The 27,060-nt window shown below is 39.4% G+C and overlaps 3 protein-coding genes across 4 annotated transcripts; 2 read left to right on the plus strand and 1 right to left on the minus strand.

The window, feature by feature from the left end:
• The first annotated feature begins 397 nt into the window (after positions 1 to 397).
• Positions 398 to 8,461, plus strand: LOC110053796 (uncharacterized). Its single transcript, XM_089287920.1, has 7 exons — positions 398 to 539; positions 938 to 1,132; positions 1,812 to 1,873; positions 2,171 to 2,393; positions 2,928 to 3,208; positions 5,541 to 5,796; positions 6,272 to 8,461. The coding sequence occupies exons 1-7, from the start codon at positions 461 to 463 to the stop codon at positions 7,714 to 7,716; spliced, it is 2,541 nt and encodes an 846-aa protein (XP_089144046.1). The 5' UTR covers positions 398 to 460; the 3' UTR covers positions 7,717 to 8,461.
• Positions 8,462 to 11,854: 3,393 nt separating this feature from the next.
• LOC110053808 (putative RNA polymerase II nuclear localization protein SLC7A6OS) lies at positions 11,855 to 20,348 on the plus strand. Of its 2 annotated transcripts, none has more exons than XM_089287921.1 (11): positions 11,855 to 11,967; positions 12,145 to 12,237; positions 13,012 to 13,079; positions 13,815 to 13,913; positions 14,169 to 14,236; positions 14,762 to 14,905; positions 15,728 to 15,840; positions 16,585 to 16,675; positions 17,325 to 17,416; positions 18,011 to 18,109; positions 19,198 to 20,348. In XM_089287921.1, exons 1-11 carry the CDS (start codon positions 11,895 to 11,897, stop codon positions 19,260 to 19,262), a joined length of 1,005 nt encoding a protein of 334 aa, XP_089144047.1. In that variant the 5' UTR covers positions 11,855 to 11,894; the 3' UTR covers positions 19,263 to 20,348. The 2 variants fall into 2 exon arrangements, with proteins under 2 accessions (XP_089144047.1, XP_020615754.2); XM_020760095.2 differs by having other exon boundaries at positions 11,856 to 11,967; positions 19,207 to 20,348.
• LOC110053807 (inward rectifier potassium channel 2-like) lies at positions 20,064 to 26,596 on the minus strand. The gene is made up of 3 exons (XM_020760094.2): positions 26,472 to 26,596; positions 23,331 to 23,674; positions 20,064 to 21,487 (listed from the first exon to the last, which is right to left on the minus strand). Exons 1-3 carry the CDS (start codon positions 26,545 to 26,547, stop codon positions 20,675 to 20,677), a joined length of 1,233 nt encoding a protein of 410 aa, XP_020615753.2. The 5' UTR covers positions 26,548 to 26,596; the 3' UTR covers positions 20,064 to 20,674.
• Positions 26,597 to 27,060: the final 464 nt, after the last annotated feature.

Consider the following 27,060-nt stretch of genomic DNA (forward strand, 5'->3'; position numbering starts at 1 on the left):
CTTAAAAGATCAGTTTTGGATACTTTGGATACTTAGTCAGTGTTTGAACAAAGTACGCTGAAAAAGAGGTAAGTTAATTTTGTTATGTAGGACGCTGTGTAGAAGAAGAAAAAGATCCGACAAGAAAACTGCCACTTGATAGTTTGAAAAAACCTTGCTGAAAAAACCTGCTGAAAAACCCTTGTGTTCAGCTGGTCACAACTAATCATTGGGTCTGTTCAGTTTCTAAGACTTTAAAAATAATTCGTTTTGACAAAGCCACTTTCCAAGTATGTGAAGATGAAAGTAAAGCAAGCATATAAGCTTAACTTTGAAAGCGCACAGGATTAAAACCTATACAATAATCTTATAAGTTTATTTACGCTTATCGACCATAAATAGAAGTTAGTATCTGATTCTAAAGATTACTTTGTCGACAGCGGAGACTAGGGACTGAATCAAAATAGGCTTGTTACCTGAGATGGCCGGGGCTTTATCAGAATACGAGCTTCTTCGGCTGAGAAACATAAAGAGGAACCATGAATTCATGAAAAGTCTTGGTAAGTGTTTTAATTAGAACGATGTACAGGCCATATTTATTAATTAAGCAATTTTTTTCTCTATAGGAGTGAAAACAAATACACTAGGTTGGATTTATCATCGGTTTTGTTCAGTACCAGTGCCTAAAATGGGGAAGGAAAATTTGGAGGCTCGCTGTCCCTTTTTTGTTGTAAAATGTGAGGGTATTGGCAGTTTTCGATATTTGAGCTCAGTAAAACAGAGAATTTATTTCATTCCCCAAGGATAGAAACATTGATAAAGATGGTAAATAGATAATTAATGACTTGTTACTTCCCTAGCTATTTACAACTGAGGTTACTTTAATATATCAACGTGTTTACCGATCAACTTTCTCGATTTATTAGATTAACTTCTCTTTTTATTATCAATTTTTCAGGACTTCCTGTTCCCGCAGTTCCCGCTGGTCTTCCAAGTCGCCCTCGCAAAACGCCTGTTAAAAAACCGAAGGAGGTACCCATTAGTCAAGATGACGAAAGCTCAAGTGAAAGTGGTGATGACAGCGACGAGGATTGGGTTCCAGGATCAGAAGAAGTTAGAAGACGAAATAAAATGATAAAGAGATTTATCCCTGGTTAGTTTCGATATAAAAAGCAGTCGCTGTGTCTTACATGTAATTCATTCACTTTCTCCACAAAAAAAAGATAATCGAAACCTGACCAACTATTCCTGGCTGAAACAGGGAAGACTCTTACATGTAATCAATTCGTTAATCCGGGCGATTGCGTGGCTGTGGTGTTTGTGCCTCGATTCAAAATCTCTTTTGTTGGTTTCTTCCTTCTCCTCACGCCTCCCCTCCTCTCCCCTTCCCTCCTCTCCCCTCCCTCTTCTGGCCAGGACCTGAACCCGGAGTCAGTGCGCCAACCGTTAGGTAACCGCGCGTTCCACTCTCCCTTACAATTAAATTAAAATTACATTAGAGCGGTTTTCCGTTGAGTGTTGAAAGTATTCAGTCAGTTACTTTTGTTTTGGTTTTACTACGGTGCGAGTTTTGTGATTTGGTAAGTAATACTGAGGTTTGGTTTTGGTTTTACCACACTCAATCGAAAACTGCTCTATGGAAAGCAACTAATTGTTATAATTTCTTATCTTGTCTGTGTATTCTTTTCTCTTCACGTTTTAGATATATTTTCTCACCTCTTCTCTTTTCTTGACTCCTCTTTCCTTCGCCCCTCTTTCCCGTTCTTTTTTTTTTACATTTTTCTCTTCATCTTTCTCTATATTCTAACATACGTCGTTTTCCTTTTTTATAGATTTTAGACCAAAACCCCAAACCGTTCCTGTTCTGAAAAGAGAAAAGGAAACCAGCAAATTGGTAATGTTACGATAATTTAATTTAAGTACAAGTAGCCAAACTAGACGACCATACCCATTCAGTAACCTTCAGGAACACAAAACAAATGGATGACGGTTTCCTACCATTTAGAAAAGACCAAAAGAAGAAATGTAGAATTCAGTAAGTATTGACATCAGACTGTTAGAGTGCCAAATTACAAGCCTTTGTAGACCCTGTGACTCATGCTATGTTAACCCTCCCTTCAAAAAGAAAAACACGAACTGGTATATGCTATCGGATGTTTGTTTGTGTGCTTTCGTCTTTCAAAACTTGTAGGTGGAGAACGAAGAAAACGTTTTCCCGAGCGCATTTGATGAGCTGGGTCAACTAGGCGAAGAAATGGACTTCATTTCAGAAGAAACTGTTGTGGTTACTGGTAAAAGAAGGGAAAGAAAGAAGACTGAAAATAAACATCTCGAGAAACGTATTCAGTATGCCACTCGTGGGAAAAAGCACTCTTATTGTGAGCCTGAGGTTCCAGATGATGACCACTACATTTGTGAGTGGAATAATTTATCATTTCTCAAATACTTTAGTAATTGTTTCTCCTGGTGGGTTTCTTACGGCTTTTACACTAGTGTAAATCGTGAATCCAAGTCAATGCTAGCGCTGCTCATCCGTTATGTACATTTGGACTGCTCTGTGATCATGTTTTGACATGTACAAGGTAGCTTAAATTCAGTAATTGCCGGCTCTCGAGAACATTTCTCTCTCCCTTAAGTCTGTCAAGAAGACTACTTGTGTTTAGTAAACAGTAAATCCCCATTGAATCCTCGTGATACTTAAGATGAAATAAGCTCTTCTAGTCATCCTTTCGGTTTGTCGATCGAGTAGTAAGAAACCACCCCACTCCGCTCCCCGCACATACCCACATCACCTTCTGCGCGGTCTTTTGATGATACAAGGCGCGTAAGGTGATTTATCGCCTCTAATGAACAGAGAGTTTTCCAATTTCTTCATTTTCACTCTTGGAACTTGAGCCTTATCGGTTTATTAAACCTTGAAATCAATTTGTGTTTTTTTTATTGTTTAGTTTGTGAAGAGTGTCAAGACCTCCATTTCGGTGATTGTCCAGTGCATGGCCCTTTGCAGGTTATAAATGACAAGATTATGGAAGGATATTCTAATTTGTCATCCGCAGTGGCTTCACTACCGCCAGTTCTTAAAATAAGCCAGTCATCTATTCCTGGAGCTGGTTTAGGCGTTTTCAGTACATCTGAGATTCCAAAAGGAGTACGATTCGGTCCCTATAAAGGAAAAAAGATAGGATGGGAGCACATCTCAGACGAAACAAATACGAGTTACATGTGGGAGGTAGCGTTATCATCATGATGTGCAAAGTAATCATAATAACTGTTTGTAAAGGACCTAAGCTCTCTTAGGTCATGTCTTGCTCGTAGAACACATGTTGAGTTAAAATTCGCGGACAAATTACCGGGACCAGATATGACTTTTTAATGTAGGACCAGGAGCCATAATCGGGGACGGAGACCGTAAGCGCGCGCCATTTCTAGTATTGGGGTTGTCCCCATGACATGGGACAATAATTCTATTTTTAGAACAAATTGCGCCATCGCCTGCGGCACACGCGCGTACATGCTGCGAGGATTTTGTGGATGTCGCGCGGAGGAAATGGCGTCCGAAATTCCCGAAATCTTTCATGTTTTTGGCCCACAACTCAACGCGTTTACGTCTGTTGGAATTTTGCTTAAGTATTTTCGTCGTAAGCTGCTCCAGTCTGAGTGAAGTAAGACAGTGTCGAAGTTAGGTATGTTTCGCTTTAAGCTTATATCGCTGACCAAGTTGTGTTCCGACGGATGCTTCTTTTACGTGAGCTGTACATTACTCCACTTTAAATTTCACATATGTTGAAGATTAACAGCTTTTCCATTACACAGCAAAAAACTAGCTGAATACATTTAGATATAGCAGAGCTTCAGGACTTCATAGTTTCCTAGCTCCTCTTGCCACACGCTTGCGAGGAATTTGCCAGTCTATCGCTAGTTTGAGTTTCGCCTGAATTGTAAGCAACGCTTGATGTTTCATCAAGGCCCAATAACTTTACGTCCGCAGATACTGCTCAGTTTTATTCGTGTAAAAATCCAGCAAATTCTCCGTTGTCGATGAATGAAAGCGCCCGCCGTTACGTGTTTTGTACAGTCAGTAAACATGACAAATTGTACTTCCGCCGCACTTTCGTGTGAAAGCGTATACCGAACTCAAACAATAACTCTATAGTTTTTAAATATGTTTAAGATTGATAAATGTTTGAGAACATATTAAAAGCTAAGCTGAAAATATGTTAAAAAAGCAGAAATAATCAGCAAAGTTACGATGACGCCTTCTTTAATCAACTTCGAATAACGATTTCGATTTTGTTGATTGAGTTATCAAAACTCCTTGTCTATTTTCATTTTCGCAGTGTAAAACGTCGCTATGCTTATGTTGAAGAAACACACATGATGTTAGTAGCCTTTTTTGCGTTCGTGAAATTTGTTGCAGCATCTCAGCACAAAAGATAACGAAAGAAATCTTTGTCAAGATTTGTTGACAATTGAAAACACCGACTCGGACTTGAAAGTGCACGAGCTGCACTATGCAAATGAGCTAATTGTACGCGTCAGACTTTCCTTTCAAAAACTTTTGCAAACTCACCAAACAAGCAGAAACAAAAAGACACCATCAAAACAGGTTTTGGTTATGACACCATCAAAACAGGTTTTGGTTATGATTAACCATTGTCTAAGAAACTCACAAATTAACTCGATACCAGAGTAGAGAGTTTTCTTGCTAAGTCAGAACAAACGCAAAAACATACGCGTAAGCTTAAAACTAGCGCGAACAGATCTTATTATTCATTCCCAGCGTGAGATTGAAGTCTTGTTTTCGACCCTGAAAAACCCACCTTTTCCGTTAGCTCAGAGCATATAACTACATATAAGCGCCCTGGTTCGTATTCCCTGCCTTATTCCCTGCCATCGCTGTGAAAAATACGCAAGATAATCTCGCGAGGTCTCTCAACTCTCACCATTTGATCACGCAACGCGACAACATCCACGCGAGAGCCTCCGACATGTGCGTGCATCCGCGCGAATATGTGACATCAGGATGGCGCAATTTGTTCTAAAAATAGAAAAATTGTCCCATATCATAGGTGCGCGCGGATCCCAAGACTTACGGTCTCCGTCCCCGATTATGGCTCCCGGTAGGACATAAATCACTTTACAAACTGCATCGTTCAAGTCTCGGTAATCTAATTTCTGAACTGTTCCGCGTTTATTTCTGAATTCCAAACCGAAAACCGATTCGTAGTGAAACATCGCAGTGAATCGCCGAAGTACCGATGATCAACCGTTACACTCCGGCCGGGAAGGAACACCCCTAAGATATTGCAAGTGAACCCGAAAGAAAAAAAAATTGGAGAGACCTCTCTCCGAGTTATTCAGTTTCGGGGAGTTCGGTTGTAACGTGATGGTGCTTTTGAACAGTAAATATTTTCAATGCATCATTGATTTTGAAATTAACTATTTATCATTTTCCTGCCTTTCCTGACTCTGATGGAATTTTGGAATTATGTGAATGTATGTTCTTCGTATACAGCTACTGTAGGCTTCAGGCGCAGCATTATAGTATAATTTTTTTTCAGATTGTGAAAGATGGCAAGTTCAGTCATTTCTTAGATGGTCAAGATGAAAGCCATAGCAACTGGATGCGGTTTGTAAATTGCTCTCGATGTGAAGACGAGCAGAACTTGGTTGCTTATCAGTATAGAGGCGAGATTTACTACCGTACTTACAAGCCAGTAACTCCAGGGAAAGAGCTACTGGTGTGGTACGGAGAGAGCTACGCCCAAGATTTAGGAATATCCCCCTGTGATAATCAGGACCACAGTATTTCAATAGGTATTAAACCAACAGAGTCAACGAACTCAATACTGTATTTATCTCATTTCCATTTTTGCTTACGATTCGTTTGTTACAAAACATTAAGTAATGGAACAAGACATTTTGCTCTATGTCGGGAAGCACAGTAGCTGGCTGTTTTCACGAAAGTACCAAGTGGCTGAACTCAGGACTGCCGATAACAAAATCACCAAGTAGTAGAATTAGCAAGGTATGCGTATTTATTGCTAGAGGTGTATAGCGCTCAAATTTACTTGACACTCAGATGTCGCCAGCTGGAGGGATTTCGTTTCTACCGTGAAATTAACTTATTGTGCAAGACTTTAGACATCAAAATCAATTCTAATGGCATGATTGTGCAGAGTTAAACAATGCGAAATGTCCTCGTTGTCACGATAAGGATATTTCCGACAGACAAAAACTGTCAAGGTATGTCTATTTTTATCATGTAAAAAATTGATTCTTCTATTTTTAGGTGTTGGCTACACCTGCGAGGGCTGTGAAAGGATGTACACTTCCTTAAACTTTTTACAGAGACACAAGAGATACTACTGTTCATCCAGAACAATTGCAAAAATCTGGGAATGTAAACTCTGTAGGAAAAAATTCACATCGTTATATGATTTTAACAGCCATACTAGTACTCATGCAGATGAAAAGCAGTGTCAGTCTAAACGATGCAACAAGACGTTGACTCAGTCTACCCATCGGAATAAGATCTTCCGTACTCATGCAATTGAAAAGTCATATCAGTGTGCACAATGTAACAAGGCATTTAACCACTCTATTGATCTGACCAGGCACCTCGGTACTCACACAGGTGAAAACCCATATCAGTGTCCACAATATAACAAGGCGTTTAACGTGGCTGGTGTTCTGACCAAGCACATCCGTATTCACACAGGTGAAAAGCCATATCAGTGTCCACAATGTAACAAGGCGTTTAACAAGGCTAGTCATCTGACCACGCACCTCCGTACTCACACAGGTGAAAAGCCATATCAGTGTCCACAATGTAACAAGGCGTTTAACCAGGCTAGTACTCTGACCACGCACCTCCGTACTCACACAGGTGAAAAGCCATATCAGTGTCCACAATGTAACAAGGCGTTTAACAAGGCTAGTCATTTGACCACGCACCTCCGTACTCACACAGGTGAAAAGCCATATCAGTGTCCACAATGTAACAAGGCGTTTAACCAGGCTAGTACTCTGACCACGCACCTCCGTACTCATACAGGTGAAAAGCCATATCAGTGTCCACAATGTAACAAGGCGTTTAACCGGGCTAGTCATTTGACCGAGCACCTCCGTACTCACACAGGTGAAAAACCATATCAGTGTCCACAATGTAACAAGGCGTTTAACCAGGCTAGTACTCTGACCACGCACCTCCGTACTCACACAGGTGAAAAGCCATATCAGTGTCCACAATGTAACAAGGCGTTTAACGTGTCTGGTACTCTGACCAAGCACCTCCGTACTCACACAGGTGAAAAGCCATATCAGTGTCCACAATGTAACAAGGCGTTTAACCGGGTTAGTAGTCTGACCACGCACCTCCGTACTCACACAGGTGAAAAGCCATATCAGTGTCCACAATGTAACAAGGCGTTTAACCAGGCTAGTCATCTGACCACGCACCTCCGTACTCACACAGGTGAAAAGCCATATCAGTGTCCACAATGTAACAAGGCGTTTAACCAGGCTAGTAGTCTGACCACGCACCTCCGTACTCACACAGGTGAAAAACCATATCAGTGTCCACAATGTAACAAGGCGTTTAACGTGTCTGGTACTCTGACCAAGCACCTCCGTACTCACACAGGTGAAAAGCCATATCAGTGTCCACAATGTAACGAGGCGTTTAGCCACTCCAGTAGTCTATTCACGCACCTTCGTAGTCATAGGTGTAGGTGACTTACCATATAATTTTTTTCTCCAAAAAAATGTTTTGTGTGTGGTTTATTCTTAGACGAGACGTATGTATGATATGGTACTACCAGAGTATTAAAAGTAGGTAGTCTCCAAATATTCTGCCCGACTAAAACTACTCAACTTCTTTGGCTTAGTTTAGCTTGATTGTACCAAGATAGTTGACCGAAGTACTTTTTATTAAAGTAAAAGCTTTCTTTAACCTTTCATGTGTAAATAGCTGCCATTGTCTTCATCAGTGAGATAAAACCTTATTTGATTGCCCCAATCCCTCAGATGGAAAGTTTGCACCGATTGGACTTTAAGTCGAATTTATACGGGTAGCTTCGTTCTTGAAACTTGCTGCGCAACACTGTTGCATTACAAGCTGAAAAGCGTTATTGTGCTTACTATCAGTTGTGTCGCAATAATCTGCGGCAACATGTTACAAAAAAAAATGAACTCGTCGTGTATAGCTCGGCGCAATGATGGTCAATGATTTATGTTGCGGCACTTGCAATACGGGTGGTAATTCGCGAAATAGCCGCGAGTAGGCTTACGTTGAAGCACAAGCGCGCGCGGGGTAGGCGCGAGCGTGAAATCAAGCGGCAAAGCTTCTTCACCAGACTCCTTCCCGGCGGATCGCTATGCTCTCCGCTTGCGCACGTGACTCAAACATGAGCCTGCTCGGAGGCTAAGAGTTGCCTCCCTTGTCAATGTTATTTGTAAACCAAAAAAATTTTTGCACAACGCGAAAAGGCTTAGTGCTACAGTGTTATGCAAGACGTATGCAGGACATGTAGGTAGCGGTTTACCTTGTCAGCTCGCGTAAGAAGCGACATGAGACAAAGGCGTAGTTACTCCCTTCCTACTCAACAAGACTGTGTGCTCTCTGTGGTGTAAGAAGCAGCCACGCTCGAGTTAAGTTTGACAGTGGCGTGATTTTCCTGTACCAATCACAATTCTTTGCCACGCATAGCAACCAATGAGATTGCTTCATTTTGTATAGACAACAGATTACGTCAAATTGCTTTTTTGTCGTGTTTGCCAAAGTGGGAAAAGGCCGGCTTTCGAGTTGAAAACGCCAATAAGCGGCCGTCCTTTTGTTAACAAGCGGACACTGCTACGCTACTCACTATCTATCACAGAATAGATAGTGAGTAGCGTATCCAATCAGAGTACAGCATTCGTAATAGAACGCTAGTAGATTTATACTAATTAATAAACAATTAGATTATGAGCTCGAGATTTCAATCGTGTGATAGTTGGCGAGGGCGCAGCCCGAGTGGTAGTTGACGAGGTCGCAGCCCGAGTCAACTAATCTAATTGTTTAATAGAAACACGATTTCAAACCAATCAGCGCGCATATTATCGTAGGAATGTTTTCTAATTGTAAATTTAGTATGTACTGATTGAAGTCTCATTTTTGAAAATTATATCTACATTCTGTTGCTTATCAAAGAAAAGTTATTTAGAAGTGCAACTGTAATGTATCTGCTAAGGCGTCACTCAATTTAGACCAGTCATGAAATTTGCCCCTACCCATTAATACGGTCACCTCGTTAATACGGCCAAATTTTCATGGCCCGTTGGTGACCATATTAACGGGGATCCACTGCACTAAACACGCTTTAGTGTTAACACAGTCCCCTCGAGGGCAGAGCTCAAAAGACAACGCTTTCTCTTGCAATCTCTTAATTGAATTTGAGTAAGACGTAAATTTAGTTGTCAGGACCATGGGACAAAGAACTACTAAGTCCCCCAAGAGAGTCGAATCAAAGACCTTCTTCTCACTGGTTAAATACTCTAATCACCAAGCTACAGGTAACACCTGGGGAGCATGGTTATTAAACACTATAGGTTCAGTTGGTTGAAAAATCTAGATCTGTTCTAATGGATGTGGCGGCTAAGAGTTTCCAACCCAGTGCATCGTGGCAATGCAACTCTCAGGTTTGCCATTGCTCTCAAAGTCATTACCATTTATAAATGTGAGCAGAGAAAGACAAAGCCGTTCTTTTTCCAAAAATTCACCGCAAACACTGCTTCCTTGATACGGTAAGGGTCGGTAAGAATGCTTTCAACTAACAGAAGACTCTGAACTTTGCTGCCTATCAGTTAAAGCCTTTTACTGGAGGAAATGCTTACTCTAGAAAAAGCATCACTCCTCATAGGTAACCCGAACCCTAACCCTAAACCCCTAACCCTAACCCTAACCCTCCTCATACCTAACCACCTCCCACAGACGAAAGAACTTTTCGTACATTACTTTATAGACCTAACTGTAGCAAAAATTAAAGTTGACATCACAAAGTTGGTTCTGGGGATTGGGTGGATTATCAGTGCGTTTGAAGGTGGAGCGACCCCAGGGGCAAGGCACCTTTTAACTCTATATTATCCCTGATAACTTTTTGTTTGGCCTATCAGAGACAAGTAGCAAGAAACAGAGTATAGAGTGGAACCTCCACTAACAGCCACCTCTCCACAACTACCAGCCCTCTACAAAGACCACTTTTTTTTGTCCCGGCGGACGGTCCACACATTCACTCTTATTTAAACTCTCCCCAACGGCAGCAACCACTAATGCGCGTAAATTGTTGACAACAAGAAAAAAACCGGTGTCATCATGATATTACACCCCTACCACCTCATAACGGCCACCTCTCTACAACGGCCACCTCTCTACAACGGCCACCTCTCTACAACGGCCACTTTCCTCTGTTGCCAAGGTCACTGTTGTGGAGAGGTTCGACTGTACTCGAAACTCAGAAGGCCAATTTTGACCAATTTGGTTCGGTCAATCCTAAAGATAGGGCAACTTTTTCATGTAAACGTTTGGTAGAAGACGGAGAGGTGAAATATGATTTCCCACCAGCTGTAAACTAATAAACCCTCCCTGACAACTCCCTGGTTTCGCGGCCAAAATACGGTCTAAATAGCTTTTCCTCACAACCAGAAACTAATCACGCATTGAATAAACTGGCCACTTCCATTTCATGACATAAACTTTAGGGATAAACAGGGGTTTTTTAATTTTAATGAGTTGTTTTCAGCTTTTTTGAAAAAGTGGTTAGGCATATGCTACTATTCTTGTGTTCCTGGTTTTAGTACAGGTTAATTAAAATTTATTTGGTCACGGGATGAAAATTTTGCTTTCATTTTAGTCGCGCACTTGGTAGCATAGTTGATTACGTCAATGTCAACCTTAGTGCGCATGTGGCGTGTAAACAAGGCGGAAAAAAAGGTCCGCGCTGGTGCCGCCTTGGCCCGGATTGTTCGAAAGATGAATAACGTTCTCCACCGCATAAATCACCATCCAATGGATAGCGTGGTTTGTTTTGCCAACACTTATCCAGTGGACAGCAATTTATTCGGTGGATAGCGTTATCAAGCCTTCGAAAAACCGGAGCCTGGTGTAAACCCATTCTCGACCCCAGATTCTTCGCTTTCTTAACCGCGCGCGAACGCTTTTCTCGCCTTTCGTCATGCGCGAAAGAGAAGAGCTCTGGGGTCGAGAATGGGTGTAAACAAGAGATTATCAAGGTGAGAGAGTGACTCCCCCATACATGTCCTTTACCTAAGGTAATCCCTCTTAAGTTATTTTTAGACATGGTACCCAGTTCTTCCAAGGATGTTACTCGCGCGATGCGTGTACAGCCCAGGCGACTTTCTCGAAACTACCTGAGACGAAATGGCGGGAACATAATTTTATATGTTTTGATTTCGTTTCATAGCAGAGATGTTCTCAGCACCCTCAGCCGTCTTTTTGTTCGGCCGGGCTTTCGTTTGTTTTGTGCTCGTTTGGCTGTTCATTATTTGGCCGTTTATTCGGATTTAGGGAGTTGATTAAGCAAACTTTAACAGCAACGAGCACAATGAATGAATGATGATGATGATGATGATGATGATGATGATGATGATGATGATAGTAATAATAAATGCTTAGGATGAACAGTAAGAAATAAATTGTTCTCTCCGATAGACGTGTGACTCTTGAAATCCATATAATTTTGTGAATGACACTTTTTTACATTTTTCTACCTCATCAGTTTTCTATTCTTTTTCTTTTGAATTTTTATGTACCACGGGTACAGAGACAATTTTATCATCGCGTGGATGCATTGCATGCCTACGTATAATTTTGGAAGCCAAGCTTCCCATCATGCTCAGCAAGACGAGCTGCCAAGATGGCGGCCGACCATGGATCTGTGGTCCTGAGAATAAAACGAAAAAGGACGGAAGATGCTCTGGATGCACTACGTAAGTAAAATAATTAATTTGATTCTCAACCATTTTGTTTTATTTCTTTGCAATTCAAAACTTGAAAGAAGTTCCTGTTTATGTTGCATCTTGAATTGAGTCGTTCCCTTATAAATTTGCTCGTCTGACGAGTGTTTATTAAGCTTATTGAGCACACTGCCTGGTCATATTTTCCAGTTGTCGCTCAAGTTTTCAAGAAACCCCACATTGCAAAGAACGAAGACTGTGCAAAGGAAATAACTGATTTGAAAACCAGTGATACATCAACAGGTGTGTGCCTAGTAACTTCGACATCGTTTATTCTGTATAGATTTCTTCCAGTTAAACTTTAATACCCATGCTGCGATTAATAGTAACTTTATATCCATCGCAGGTTTCGCTAGCAATTTTTAGGGTCTGACAAGGAAATTTAACTAGTCTATTTCTATGTGGCAAAGGCTGTAATTATTAAATTGCATAATATTGAACAAATACGTAAGGTTCTGGTAATCGTCAAAGGTGTAAACTTATTATTCACTTTTACTTTAATTTAGTGTAGTTGTGGTGTTATATTTTAATTTAAAATAAAAATTGTATTCATCTTGACCGCTGACATTATGGTGAAAGAAATTTGTAGTTTTCAACCCTTACTGCTTACACTTGTTTGTGAGTAGCTTGCCTGGGGGTCAAAAACTTCATTCATATGCTACCTGTAGGTCTTGCTTTCAGACCAATTTCTCACATGTAGCTGATAAGCAGAACTACATGTATATGATAACCTAAACTTAAGTTATATTAATATGTAGGTTTACTAATCACTGTAATTGTTACATACGTCATATTAGAAGGCAGAGAGCAGAGAAAGAATGAATTTTATTACATACACAAAGGATAATTTCATGTACTAGGCAGTTCAAGAAGGTGGCTATGTTTACAAGCTGAGTGTAAAGCGAGGTTTCATTGTGTGACTGTGCATTCAATTCTTTTTGTTATATTTTTATTTACATGGGTGTACAAGTGAAAGTCTCTTTGTTTCAATATCTTGTCTTATGTCATTAATTTCAGTTGAGCGAGTTTTCAAGTTTGTTGGAAGTGTGCCACAAGGAGATGATGTTAAGAGAAAAGACTTGCTGGTATGTATTCCCAGAAGTACAATTGACACTCCAACCCATATGTAGATACCCTTCAGACCTGGGAAATGTGTCTGCTTAGGAAAGGTGTCTGCCTTTTGAAGGTCTAAGATGGAGTGTCCATACATTCATGTGTCTACCTTCAGGAGATGTCTGCTTAATAGCTGGTGTCCATTAGTGAAGGCTCTCCTGTAAATGAAACATTTGCTCTCTTTTTTACTGTATATTTCTTTATAGAATGTAACACTCCACAGAGCCCTAAAAATCATCACGTAATAGCGGGGCTGCCACAAGTTAGGAAATAATCACTGAGGAAAATTCTTCCATGTCAGGGAAAGTCAGGGAATTTTATTTTGAGTCAGGGGAAATTGACATTTAAAAGAAAATGCCTTGGGAAAATTGAAATAATTTAACATGGCTAATTTAATACCATTAAAGGCTTGTATAAACATTTTGGGTTACTGTGATCTTAATGATATTGTTGTTGAAAACTTATCAGAAAGAGTGGAAAGGGCAGCTGTAAAATGAGGCTAGAGGCCACTATTGTACCTGACATTTTGTATTTATTTGGTCAGGGAAATTTTATTTTTATGAGGGATGAGTCAGGAAAGTTTGAAAAATTATGCCTGTGGCAACCGTGAATAGGTGACAAACTGGTTGTAATATAATTTCTTGTTTGCAATGATTTCAAATACTACTTCAAAGGTCTTTGACTGTTGCTTTTGCTTTGTGTTTAAGGCCAAGATTCATAAGCAGTCAATAAGCCATGAAAATCTGGCCAAATCTCACATCCACAGTCAACAAACAATACAAGATAGGCTGCGGCAACAGAAGAAGGTATTTCTTCTATGCATTAATTAATTTTAAATATAGATGCCCTTACTTTGTTGATAAGCATGCAAAGAATTTATTTTGAAAAATTTACATTTGTACTGAACATGGTAATACATGATTTATATTTCAATAAAATAAAAATACTATCAAAAGGAAATATATCCACCCTTTGCTGTTGTGATGTATACAAATGTGCAATGTTTCTCCTTGGCTTCAGGGTTTAATTAATGCCAACCTCTTTGTGTGTCTTTTTACTAGCTTCTAGATCAGGAAGCCAGATTCAAAGTCATTTCTTCAAACAGGGAAAATGGAACAGATTCAGCTAGGTATGGTGTCTTTTCCTTCTAGTCTATTTGACATGGAATAATTTTCTTTATTTATCTATTTTAACACACAACTTACAACTAGTATCAAACAACAAGAGAAGACATATAAGCAAATGTTAGTAGTAGAGAGAAAAGAAAATGGAAGGTTATTGTAAACAAACTGACAAACCTTGTTTGTGTTATTTTCGTGCAACTACACTGCAAGCCGTGTTAGCTACATATATTTCCATAACAGCTTTTTCAATCAAGTTGATTTACTTTCAAAAATTGCATAATATATTACACTTAACCACTTTGATTTTCCTTCTTCTAAGTGCCCAATAGTTGTAACTGTTTCCATAGGAGTCCACATCATGCTCTTGCACAACACAAACCAGGTGCATTAATACAGACTATTAGCAGAGCTAAAAACTGTACTTCTTTCCCCTATTGCCCCAAAAATGCACCCAACTGCTAGCTTTCCAGGGTTCTCTGAGTTTAATAGATTACTCAAGTTATTTTGTTAAATATTATTATTATTAACAGCAAATCAGATAGTAACACTAGATTGTCTGAGGAAGCACAGAGTACGGATGCAGCAACAGAGGAAGCCGTTGATGATGTTGATTTAGAAGTGCAAAGACTTCTGAGTGTTTATGATCTTGTCAAAGATGAAGAGTCACTCAGTAGGTGAGCACATTTTTACTACATATTAAACTGATTTTATTATCATTTGAAGCCAAAGCAAAGTTTCAAGAATAAGTTCAGTGCATGTGCAATCTCCTCCGTAATTTATTCTCTTCTTTTGTTTTGTTCTTTAAATAACAAAAGAATGGAATAAATTAGGGATAAAAACGTATGCACATCGCACTACTTCTTGAAACTCCAATTTGGCTGTTAATGCAGCCACCCTATTAATAAGGCCAATGGCCACATTAAACCTGTATAATCCTTAATAATTTTTTGGTTAAAGTTTCAATGTTTTTTTTAAAATTGTATCTGCATCCTGGATGCTTCTTAAATAACAGCTGTTTAGGAATAAAATTGTGAAATTCCCGTTGAGACTTCAGTCAATTTAGACTTGTCGTGAAATTTGACCCTACCAATTTAATATGGCCGTATGTTAACACAGCCAAATTTTCATGGCCCATTGGTGACTGTATTGATGGGGTTCCACTGTATTGATATTATTGATATTAATTTAATGTTGCAACTTTGAGATCAGACCTGGACGCACTGAATTATATTCAAATTACTAGATTTGAATACAGCAGTTTGGGGTTTACTTATGCATTTGTGTGCAGAATAAACCTCTGAAACAACTGCAGGCTGCCACTCAAAATTTAGCTCCCCTGTAGGCTGACCTCTCTATGCAACTATGTCAGCCTGACCTCATGGGTGGTCTCTTCTCATTGGTTCAACTGTTTCCTCAAATCTTAAGTTCATCATCACTTAATAGGCACTGTAGTTTTCTTTTGTTTACATGTGCATGCTATGTCTTATTCATTGCAGTGACACCAAACGACAAGAAAGATTAGCAAGGAAGGCAAAACAGGCTGAAGATACAAATGCTATTCTTTGTAACTCAGTGAAAATGATTCGAGAAAAGTTAACAGTGTCTGATGGTAAATGATAGTTTATTGTTTGGATAATTGCAGATTTTTGAAAGATGTAGACACTAAAAACCCTGGAAATCTGCCGCCTTGTGCAAACATTTTCAGGGGAGCAGGGATAACACAGTTGAAGGAATGCTCACCTTTCAGCAATGTGCCCTGTTTCAAATCCTCTTTGCAGCATCCCATGTGGGTTAAACTGATTGTTGGTCCACTTTTTGTCCTTGCCCCTAGCTACATGTTGGGTTATTCTCTGATTATCAGGTTTTCCTTCCTCCACAAATTTATTTATACACTTGATATTGACTCAGACTCAGAGATGTTTATCTCTGATATCTGTGTGTTTTTACTAAATGAATTTCTGACATACCACTAGTAGCCATGCCGGACTGACTGCCATGAGTTTACTCGGCCAAATTCCTGTGTGACAATTGACTATGAGATTGCCCAGCTGGGCTCCTATTGTATGGCTCTAAGAGCTGAAAAGCTCATGAGCTAGGCCTTGAACATCTTCCCTCCCTCAGCATGGTATTAGAGACTGAATATACCTTGGACTGTGCAGCACAAACTGAGTTTTATCTGACAGAAAAGCCCAAAAGGTCAGTAATGGCAGATGCAACACAGTAATGTATGAGAAAAACATTTTCCACTTATTTTGTTTCACTCAGCCAGTGGAAAGTAACACCTTAACACTTGTATTGTAGCATTATGTGCACGTTTCATTAACTGAAGCTTGTCTTGAATACCTTGCGTTAGGACCAAGAACAGAACAGATAAAGTCAGATAAAGAGGGATATGTCTATGACTTTTATTACCCAAGTGATAATTATGGAAGACTGGGTGATATGTAAGTATTTTACTTTCTTTTGTCAATGCTGCATGAATGTGGTACTCATCAGCAAGGTATTACACATTTGTCTATAAGAATATGTTATCTTGTGTATTTGAGTATAGCACTTGAGGGAGGTTTTTTTTTAAAATTTTTATAAGGAACTGGATGAGAGCTTAAGGCAATAGTAAAAGTTTCAGTTATAGTTGGGGAAAGGAAATAAAACGGTAGGAAACACGAGAGCACTCAAGGCTGGAGGTAGTCTATATTGCGAGGCATGGTAAAGTCTGCATACGAGCCAAGTGGCTCATCATTCCAGAGCTTATCCCGGTTTCAGTAGCATGAAGCAACTAGGTGTATTTCTACTCCCCCCTGGATGGGATGCTAGTCCATCGCAGGGTTAACTCCCACGATTAAATTCACCGTTACCCATTTATACACTTGGGTGGAGAGAGGCGCTGTGAGAGTAAAGTGTCTTGCCCAAGAACACAACACAATGTCCCCGGCTAGAGCTTGAAGCTGGACTGCTCACTCTGGAGTCAAAGGCACTAAGGGTTAGGGTTAGGGTTAAGCCAACACACCTCCCACAAGTTTATATTGTGAACCTATCAAAAAATAAGAGCTGATTAAGAAAATCTTCGCTTAAATCTGCAATATTTTTCTGTAGAGTTGAAGTGTTGCCTTTTGACTCTGATCTCGTTCACGAAACCCTGGAGGGAGATTTTGGTGAACTTTATGACGACGAGGACGATTCAAATGGTTGGTAGACAACACTTTTGTGCTTGGAATAGCTAAACCTGTTTTAATTTCATAGAATTACCGCTATAAGCGCTAGGCCTACTGTACGTAACTTAGTAAGGCGTTTCCATTCGGGCTTACAAACAGGGTAGAGGGCTTTAAAACAAAGATGCTGTTTCTGTAAGCAGCATAAAAAGATAATGTCTCGCAATAGACTGACAAAAACAACAGTAAGTTTATGTGTTAACTTACTTTATGTGCTAGTAAGAAATAAAAGAAAATATTTTCGTTGTTTTTTGGGGGGGAGATTTCTACTCGGGAAAAGTTATCAACCGCAACATACAGCTGGACCTATAAGCGGATGGGGGCTGGGGGCGGATATGCAGAGAGGCTTGTAACCAGGCTTTTACTGTATTTTGTCGTATTTAATCATTTAAAAGCGTGTCGTATTAGAGGTTGAAATCGTTGTTCATTTTATTTAACGTGATGTTACATTTTGGTAACCTCGAGATATCTGGGACGAGCTAAGGCTGAAATGTTAGTTTGTGTTGTTTATTAAATATGGCAACTGAAGTGCAACCCCAAAATTTAATCTTCACACTTTGAAATTTCTAGATGAAGGAAACTGGCGGAATGATTATCCAGATGAGGATGAGCAGTGGTCAGATTCGTCACAAGACAGAAAATATTATGAAGACTATGGCTTTGATTCAGGTGAGTTAACGTCAAAAGCTTTGATCTTGTAGTGAAAATAATTAACAATTAGATTATGAGCTCGAGATTTCTATGAGGTCGGCCTCATCAACTTCCACCTCATAGAAATCGAGAGCGAATAATTTAATTGTTTTAGTAGAATTCTTACTAAAACTTACTTCAAGTAACGGTTTCCAATTATTTCTTGACGTATTATTAAACTTTGCGCCTGAAAAAGATCGCTCGGATTGAATTGTCATTTAAAATTGAAGTTGTGTGCAAGCGCGCATCAGCTTTTTCAATAATTTCAACTTTTTTAAAAGTCAAGAAACCGTAAATGTCCTTCGTTTAGACTTCCTAATAATTTAATTGCATCAAACTTTCCTCCAAAACTTTGGAAAAACGAAAAATACGTCGCTATTTCCTAGACGACCTCCAGCCAATGCACACTAATAGTGTTCAATGGCTCAGCCAATCAGGTTACAGCATTTGCATTAGCATACTAGTAGAATTCTACTAGTAAATGATAGAGGTCTAGTTAGTGGGCTTGGGGCGAGCTCGTTACGTCTCACCCCAACTAAGTCTCTTTCTCTAGTAACGTTCAAGATCCATTTTCCTCCTCAGTGTCTCAAGTCTTATTAACAATGTTTTTGAAATACATAAGCAAGAACAAACTAACGACATAATGTCCCGACGTTTCGGCGACCTCATGACGCCATTATCAAGGAATGAATAAATGAGAGTTGTTTCAAAGTGTTGAAAAAATGCTGGAATAAATGTGACTGTTAAATTAACGAAATGCTGTACATCAAACAATTAAGACCATGCTTGGATGTGCAAACAGACTCGATCCGGGCTTAAGCCTTTGTCTAACTTGACTTCATTTATGTAAATCTACTGGTCTTACCTCTTATGAACGCGTTCTAACTTATTAATTCCTTGATAATGGCGTCGTCAAGGTCGTCGAAACGTTGGGACATTAGATCGTTGGTTTTTCCAGTACTTGCTTAAGTCTGAAATATCTTATGAACTAACAATATTCCCAAACACTGTTGGTGTTCATTTAACCTACTAGAGTGTACAGAGGAGCCTGATGACTCTCTTTTAAGTCTTTCTAGATGAAGGATATCGGAGACACGCTTTTGACGAAGACTTATCAGACGATGAGGACTAGGACTTATTGAGATGGACGACTTGTACGAAGCCACCTACACGAAACGACAGAAATGGAATGATGCTGATCGGGTGATTTCGTCCTGTGTAGCTGTAAGACATCGGTTTAGCATCAATGTACTCTGAGTCGGGAGAATGAAGGAAGCGAAAAAGCTGTTGCAAAATAAAGAAAATGCTTTGACGTGAACTGAAGACGATGGTCTCAGTAGTCTGATTGGAAGAAGAAATAGCTCAATATGGCAAGAAAAAGTTCTACCCGGCTCTGTCTGTAGAGAGAGGAATTAAGTTAGACCAATAAAGGAAACTTCGCCAGGAATGCTTTGGGATAAGATGCATGCTTAATTGAACTGCTTGCTACAGCTTGATCGTGGCGCCTGTAAAATTGTATTATGGTAATGCGCAGATATCTTGCTTTGTAAAATAAATTTCGAATAATGAAGGTGGTAACCTATGCTAGAACTATCGTCAACTGAACGCGTTATGTAACTAGGGAGATAGTTGTTAGGATTTATGGCTGCCAACGGTCACTCACTCGCTTGCTCGTCAGGGTGACCGTGAGATCAGCTAGGTGTTTCGCTGCTATAGGCACAAGCAAACAAAGTTATCACTCTCATTGCTCATAAATTTGAACTTGTTCTTTCTGTTTCATCGAATTCTTGTAAAGGTGCTTTCATCACTTGTTTGTATATGTATCGCTTAGGAAAATGTCAGGGTGGGGTAGGGGGGGGATGGGGGTGATAACCTTGGTTATTACCTCCCTCACGGGCTAGCAGAGTGATTGAGTAAGTGATCCTTGATGGACTTGATGTATAAACAGGTTTTATTTGAAAACATCCTTGTTGTTGTTATTGCCACTTATAAAATATAGTTCTTTTCTCTGTACGTTTAGTTTACAAGTATAATTAAGATGAAATTAAATTGTGCCAAGCCCTAATTTAAGGAAAAAAAATACGCCGTTATTAAAATTTATTTATTTTAATGTACATGTATGCGAAAAACTAATTTAACACATTTAAAATGTGAGAGTGTTTAGGCTACATTTTTCATTAAAAAATATAACAATAAAATATGGCTATAAAAATACCTATTTACAAGATTTCTGCTTGTTCTATCCAAATTCAAAAAAGTCTTGCTCTTTGTTACTGCTGTTACTTTCTTTTTAACAAAGGGGCATTTCATTTCCGATTCATTTTCATGGCACTTTTGAAGTTGCACGCCATTAATATACACTCCTTTCTTCCGTTGGCCTCTCCCTCTCTTTCCGATTTTTCCTGAGGAGAATACCTAGTTTTAAACAACCATACACTGTTGAAAAAAGACGTCTTTCATGATCAGCTAGAATAAAATGCTGTGTGATCATTTTGATCAAGTTTCTTCTTTCAACATGGCATATGTCGGCTGGTTCACCATGCTTTAAACTATGTCGGAGTTATTATTGGAATTAGTTTCGTTTTTCGTCGATGATTCTGGGTTTCGTTTTATGGGAATCCAAACCTGATAATCATCTCCATTTGATAGTTCTCCCTTTTCTCTTACAGACGTTTTGTATTCGTCGATTTTTATTCCTTTTTGGTTTGATCTCTCGTACTCCTTGGCCGAAAATGGGGGCGTTCGCACACGGTACGTTTTATCAAAAGATGACAAGTCAGCTTTTTTGCCTCGACAAAGCGAAATAGGATGGAACCGCTGACCCCAAAGAATTTCCTCGGCTAAGTAAGAAGTCTTGGCCTGGGTAACCATGCTTGTTGATTCCACGACGCCCTCCAGAACAGCAATAATTTCTATCCGGGAAGCTGCGAGTTCTTGAGCCCCGAGCTCGTACAGCGGACTGCGCTCGTCAATGACATGCACGACTGTCAGAGGTATTAGAAAGAATGGCTTAATCTGCTCGCCAATCTCGATACCATGTTCCGTGGTGATTGGAAGTTCTTGCTGAGAGACCAAGAACTCTTCGCCCGCCGCGGTGGTCCGAAAACGGAAACAGTGAAGTGAGATTGCCACGTCGAGTAACTGACTTTTTCGCGCGTCTCCCACGCGAAACATTAAAGATAAGAATCCATCGTACGGAGCGACTACAGCGTGCTTCGAGAACATCACCGTTTGGGACCTAGGACGAGGGCGGGAAAGTTTCGCGAAAATGAGGCCAAGGAGTGACGTAGACAAAAGTAAGCCCGTGAGAGACTGGAGCAGAAGACATACCACACCCTCGGGGCATTGTGGGGTTATCTGCAAAAGAATAGAAAAGAGTGTCTGTTTATTGCACGCACAGGAATATTCAGCCACAGTTAATCAGATGGCACAATTTCAAAGTAAAGGTCGGCACACACTGCAGGGACTTGCAGTGGGGACAAGGGCCTTCGTGTGTACCCACAGGACGCATGTTCGCAGGAAAAGTACGCAAGCTGGTGCACTGGAAGCGCATATTGGTTCATTTCTATATTGTAGCGGGGACAGTTTGCGAGAGCAGTGTACACCGTGCGACATTGAAAATTGAGGCCATTTTGTCCCTGCTTCATGACCCACGAATTCAAATCAGCTGAATTTCACGCAACATGTTGCTGGGAAAAAATCTTGTCCCCGCAACAGCACGTTATTGCAAAAACGGGCAGGCCACTAGTCCAGTTCTCGTCCCGCTCTCTGTCACGCAACGCTCCGCTCTCGGAGGAGGGGCCCTCTCTCTCCGAGAACGGAGCGTTGCGTGACAGAGAGAGGGACAAGAACTGGACCAGCATGTCACACGAGGAAAACTGTCGTCGCAACAAGTCCCCTCTTCTGGTCTCATCAAGATGTCGCGGATTTAGACTTCTACATGCCTAAGCACTTCATTCAGACAAGATTCGCATCATGGACTAAATATCACGAATCTAATTCATTGTTAAATTAAACAGAGAAAAAAAATGGATCCAAACTTGGTAATGCCTCTAATCAGCAGTCACTTTTATGTTAGCATGCGAAGAACACTTTCATCGAAGCTACATCAAACATTATGCAGCGATTCCGGCAACAAAGATGAACTATGATTTTATCAAGGCAATACTCTAAATAGCTGTAATAACAGCGTAACAGCCCTTAGGGACATATTAACGTCATCATTGTTGATACTGGCTAATTACTGTTCGATCCTTATCAGTTTTTGAAATTTCGTTTGCTTCTCGCACTTCTAAATATGATCATTGCCTATCATACGTTTGAAACTCTTTCTAAAAACGATTTGCCCAACTATCTTCAATTTCTTCGCTGAGTTTACAAAGAACCTGAGCTGCTGTTTTTGTGATGATTGAAACAAACCAATATTGCCTCAATATTAAGGTAATATTGGCACATTGATTCAATATAACCCTTACTTGTCTAGAAGTACCGTCTCAACTTTCTCTGAATTTCACAGTTCTTTCAATATCGGCGGCAAATTTCTCACGTAGAAGCACGGCTTTTTTATTTGTCTTTTATTCACACTTTTGTGAGTCATCTTGCACCTGTTGTTCGACTGTAACCTCCGCTCGCACATTCATTTTTCTCGGTATTTTTTTTACGCTCAAGTGGGTATATCTAAAGTGCCGATAATTCTAGAGGGACGAATTTAACTACTTCGTCTAATATTTCGTAGACTTTCAACACGTATTTAACTCAACAAAAATAAAAAGACCCGTGTCATTAGACCTGAAAATCCTTGGCGAAAAGTTGTATAAAATTTGGTTTAAACGCTCTCTTAGCAGCCATAATTTCCTAATTTTTATTTCGTAGTCTGACTCACTATACTTGGTTAGCTAGCTCAAATTAAAATGACAAATCTCGCGTTTTTGTACATTGTAGTGAGAACTATGCGTGTTTGAACTATCTGACCATAAAATGACATGTCAGCCGGAGAGAGAGGGGACAGATTTACACAGCTTAGAGTGAAATTACCATTAACGGGGCCTGAATTTAGCCTTTTCTTCCAGTCGAACACTTCCTGAAATGTGCTAATCAGATTTAGAACAAGAACAGCTGAACCCAGTGAAGATGAAAACATCCCGTGAACTGCTCACTTGAACTCAACAAAGGACATAAAGTGCAAATAAGGTTTTCATACCTGCCGTCCACCATATCCAATTGTGGTCTGCGTTTCAACTGAGAATAAAAACGCCGATGTCCAAGAATCAACATTATCTACACAGACTACGCCATTGTCGTATCGAAGCCGGAGCCAAAAGATCACAAACCAAGCAGTCCCGAACAACGACCAACTGAGGATGAAACCCGCAGAATACAACACGATAACCCATCGCCATTTCGCATCGATCAAAGACGTGAAGAAATCGGCCAGGAATCGTTCTCTTTTCTGAGGTACTTTGGAAGAACGTAAGTGCACCTTACCGCTCTTGTTTACCAATCGATTTCCTCTCGTCTGCGAAGACCTGCGCCCTTTTGGAGATGCTGAGTAAGAGATGGGATTACAAGTAATGTTAATTAGTGAATTTCTGTTTTTGTCGGACATTTTCGGCGTCAAGCAATGATGGTGTTCGATCCGCGACAAAGCTTGTGACGTGACTATACTCGCTCTGCGAACTGATTATATGCACATACTATCTTATGTAACTCAACAAAAGACTGGAGGAATTACTAATATAAAAGTCGATATTGCCCACACCCAGGAATAATTTTTCCCTGACACACTGACACTTGTGGTTTACGATGATCACGCGGGGACCTCAACAAGCTAAAAAAAACTTGAGAGTCAAAATACACTGAATGTTATTATCCAACTATTTTGACTGAAAGAAGCGGGTCAAAGGTAAAGTTTTTTTTTTTTGGACTGAGAATAATCAACTCACAAATATTCATTTTTTTTCCTTTTAATTCCTTATGCAGTCACAGTCTCAGTATTAGCTGGCGTGTTCAAAGTACATTTTAAAAGAAAACGTGTCATGCATAACGCAGATATTTATATTAGACTTGCATGGTGTATTGAATTCTTTATATTATTTATCTACGACCAATTACGTCCATAACTTCTTTTTTTGAAATTTGACAGCTTTAATTGACGTAAATTACAAATTTGTTAACAACTACCGTTATGTTCTTTTCTTTTCTTTTCTTTTCTTCAGGAAGTTTAGAGCTATTATTAACAGCAACAGCGTTCACGCTCAATACTCAAAATGGTTTATTATTGTATGTGATTTGGAATATGGATTCATTTATTTATATTTTACACATGCTTGGATCAAACATTAACAGTCGTAACATCGCGATGTCAGTTTATCAACCAAAACTCAATCGGTATCAAAACTTTGTTAAAAGCCTTTTGTTAATAGCATATCGAAGAAAGTTACTGGAGTTATAAATCACCGTGTTTGTTTGGATCAGAGCTTTCCATCTTTTAAGTACGTTGTTTCTCAGTTAATTCTAAGGTGCGCGAGGGAAAGCTTTCCTCTTTGCTACTGTACAACAATGATCTCGACCAAGATTGTTGACTCTTTCCAGAATTCTGGAAGCCAATGACATCTTCGCTGGATATTACATTACTTTTATGTTAGCGTATCTCAACAATTCTACCTACAAGATGTTGCCTTAATTGTTTACCGTCACTTAAACAAACTTACTCTAAATCACCAAATTGGGCTGGAAAAGACTTCTGAACTGAAGACACGGAAGTTTATTTGAACATACATTTATTTTACAGTCTTTAGCTTAGTAGAAAACAATAGCAAGTTAAAAGGAAATCAAAGATTTTCATCAAGATTGCAAGCTGGCATTCATCGTTACATTGCAATATTGAGTTGCGTAAAAGCTATATTGAGAATCAACAATGAAAAAAACTGCTGATACCATGTTGTGGAGAACTGATGTTTTCAAAGCTCGCCATAATTGTGTAGATTTTGACGAAATGTGAATTCATGCTCGATTTGGACTTGTTCAGGCAACTTGAAATCCACCGAAACTTTTAAACAAAACTCAGTGCCCGACAAAATCTGATATTATACAAACTGGGCAACTTAAGAGCATTGATATAGATCGCTTTTCAAGTAAAAATCGATTTGCAAATAACTGGTAAGGCAAATTCTTGTATCCCGTGAAATTTATCCTTCTGATAAAAAAAGTTATACGTTTACCGCTGTGCTCTCTCGGTATCTTAATTCACCCGACATGATTTGCCAGGAAACCAATGCAATTGTCAATCACGCGCCACTCAAGTTTTTTGAGCAATATTAACTAATCAAAATTCCTCCATCAAGTTGTGTACATGTATTTGACTACGGTGGCAAAATTGCCTTTCAACTGAACCAGGAATATTGTTCAGTTCCTTGCTAATACGTTGCGACATATCATATGCAAAAGTGTGCCGCCAGTGCACAAATATTATTATCCTCAGTCATTTCGGGTTTTTATCGTGGATTTCAGTTTTAGCAAAACGTAAAAATTGCTCTAATGAAATACCTTCCAAACGCCTTTCCGTAGAAAGCAGAAAATTGATTTGTCTACTTCAGAGAAGTATAAGTAATCAAAGTGACACACCGGCTGTAAATTCTTAATTCGGAAGTTTGTTGGTAATCTTGTTCAATATACCGTTACAAGAACTACTACCTGGGTTTGTCTTCGCCATTATCGAAACAGTGCCTGAAAAATATATACTGCAGTATCTAATAATCTGGTCAAGTCTAAACTTGGTCAATCTTATCACTCAGTAAAATGAAACTGTGCCGTATAAACAAGCCATGTTTATTTCCTTGACCGCGACGAAGCCCATCAACGGAACGGAAACTTTAACGATCTATTCAAGGGTAGCCAGTGATGTAGCCTGACTTTCATTTATTTAATCTTCAATCTTTTAGGAATGGTAAACCACATTCTGTAGCTTATGTTTCTACCTCTAATAGATAAGTTTTATCATTGACAATTTTTTTATAAAGACCAATAAAAGGTCCCTGCAAAATTGCTATCTTTTCGTGTGCCTGCTTGCTTGGCTAAACGTGCATCGCAAATGACTTCAATCAGTACAAGCTAAGTTGCACTAAAGAGAAGACAAATTCGCATAGCTTTTGAGCTAAATTGCCCAGCAAATGGAGAAATTTCACAATAACTACGAAACACGCAAATATCTTTGACCGAGCGAATTATACGCATACACGTCTTATTCATACTTGCACTACGACTGTGATTCTACAATACAGTGACCAATGAAAGACAATGTTTAAAATTGCCTACAACATTGTTGTCAAAGCAATGCACTTACTTTTTTCGTGCATTTCGTACTCCATTTGACTAACAACTGGAACTTCTATGTGAGTGTTTGAATCTTTTTCTGACATTTTCACTCGCGTGATGTCGGCCTGCGACAATGCTTACAGATATATTTAATGCCCAGCCATGACTTTGACAAATGGTTTATTTAACAGAGCACCCCAGGTCACGTGATATTAAAGCCACCTTCCTACAGAGACATCTACTTGGTAAACAAAATATGAAACAAGTTCTACAACGAGTTCTCTGATTGGTTAATCGGATTTAATATATCACGGCAGCTAATTGGATGCGCTATAAGCACTGACAACCAAGTAAGTCAGCAATACCACGATCTATAATTCATTGTGCGTTGCACAAACCTAACTTTAAATAGGGAGAAGCCTGAAAATAACAAATTAAATTAAAAAGGTAGAAGAGTACTAACAAGCAAATAATGAACCAATAATGGCCAAAATGGAAAGTATTTTGAAAGATCGAGACGAGTTAAGAATTAATCGAAGAACCTTAAAGAAGAAGAAGAAGAAGAAGAAGAAGAAGAAGAAGAAGAAGAAGAAGAAGAAGAAGAAGAAGAAGAAGAA

This window comes from Orbicella faveolata, unplaced genomic scaffold (genome assembly GCF_042242905.1).
Source record: "Orbicella faveolata isolate gen_17 unplaced genomic scaffold, um_ofav_v1 contig_15, whole genome shotgun sequence".
Classification (NCBI taxonomy): domain Eukaryota; kingdom Metazoa; phylum Cnidaria; class Anthozoa; order Scleractinia; family Merulinidae; genus Orbicella; species Orbicella faveolata.

Excerpts from the sequence above, each read along its gene's own strand:
- LOC110053796 (XM_089287920.1), top strand. The coding sequence starts at position 461 with ATGGCCGGGGCTTTATCAGAATACGAGCTTCTTCGGCTGAGAAACATA. Across the intron at positions 1,133-1,811 it reads GATAAAGAGATTTATCCCTG|ATTTTAGACCAAAACCCCAA; the intron begins GTTAGTTTCGAT and ends CCTTTTTTATAG. Across the intron at positions 3,209-5,540 it reads ATACGAGTTACATGTGGGAG|ATTGTGAAAGATGGCAAGTT; the intron begins GTAGCGTTATCA and ends ATTTTTTTTCAG.
- LOC110053807 (XM_020760094.2), bottom strand. The coding sequence starts at position 26,547 with ATGTCAGAAAAAGATTCAAACACTCACATAGAAGTTCCAGTTGTTAGT. Across the intron at positions 23,675-26,471 it reads GTACGAAATGCACGAAAAAA|CATCTCCAAAAGGGCGCAGG; the intron begins GTAAGTGCATTG and ends TCTCTTACTCAG. Across the intron at positions 21,488-23,330 it reads TTGGATATGGTGGACGGCAG|ATAACCCCACAATGCCCCGA; the intron begins GTATGAAAACCT and ends ATTCTTTTGCAG.
- LOC110053808 (XM_089287921.1), top strand. The coding sequence starts at position 11,895 with ATGGCGGCCGACCATGGATCTGTGGTCCTGAGAATAAAACGAAAAAGG. Across the intron at positions 13,080-13,814 it reads TTAAGAGAAAAGACTTGCTG|GCCAAGATTCATAAGCAGTC; the intron begins GTATGTATTCCC and ends TTTGTGTTTAAG. Across the intron at positions 14,237-14,761 it reads AATGGAACAGATTCAGCTAG|CAAATCAGATAGTAACACTA; the intron begins GTATGGTGTCTT and ends TATTATTAACAG.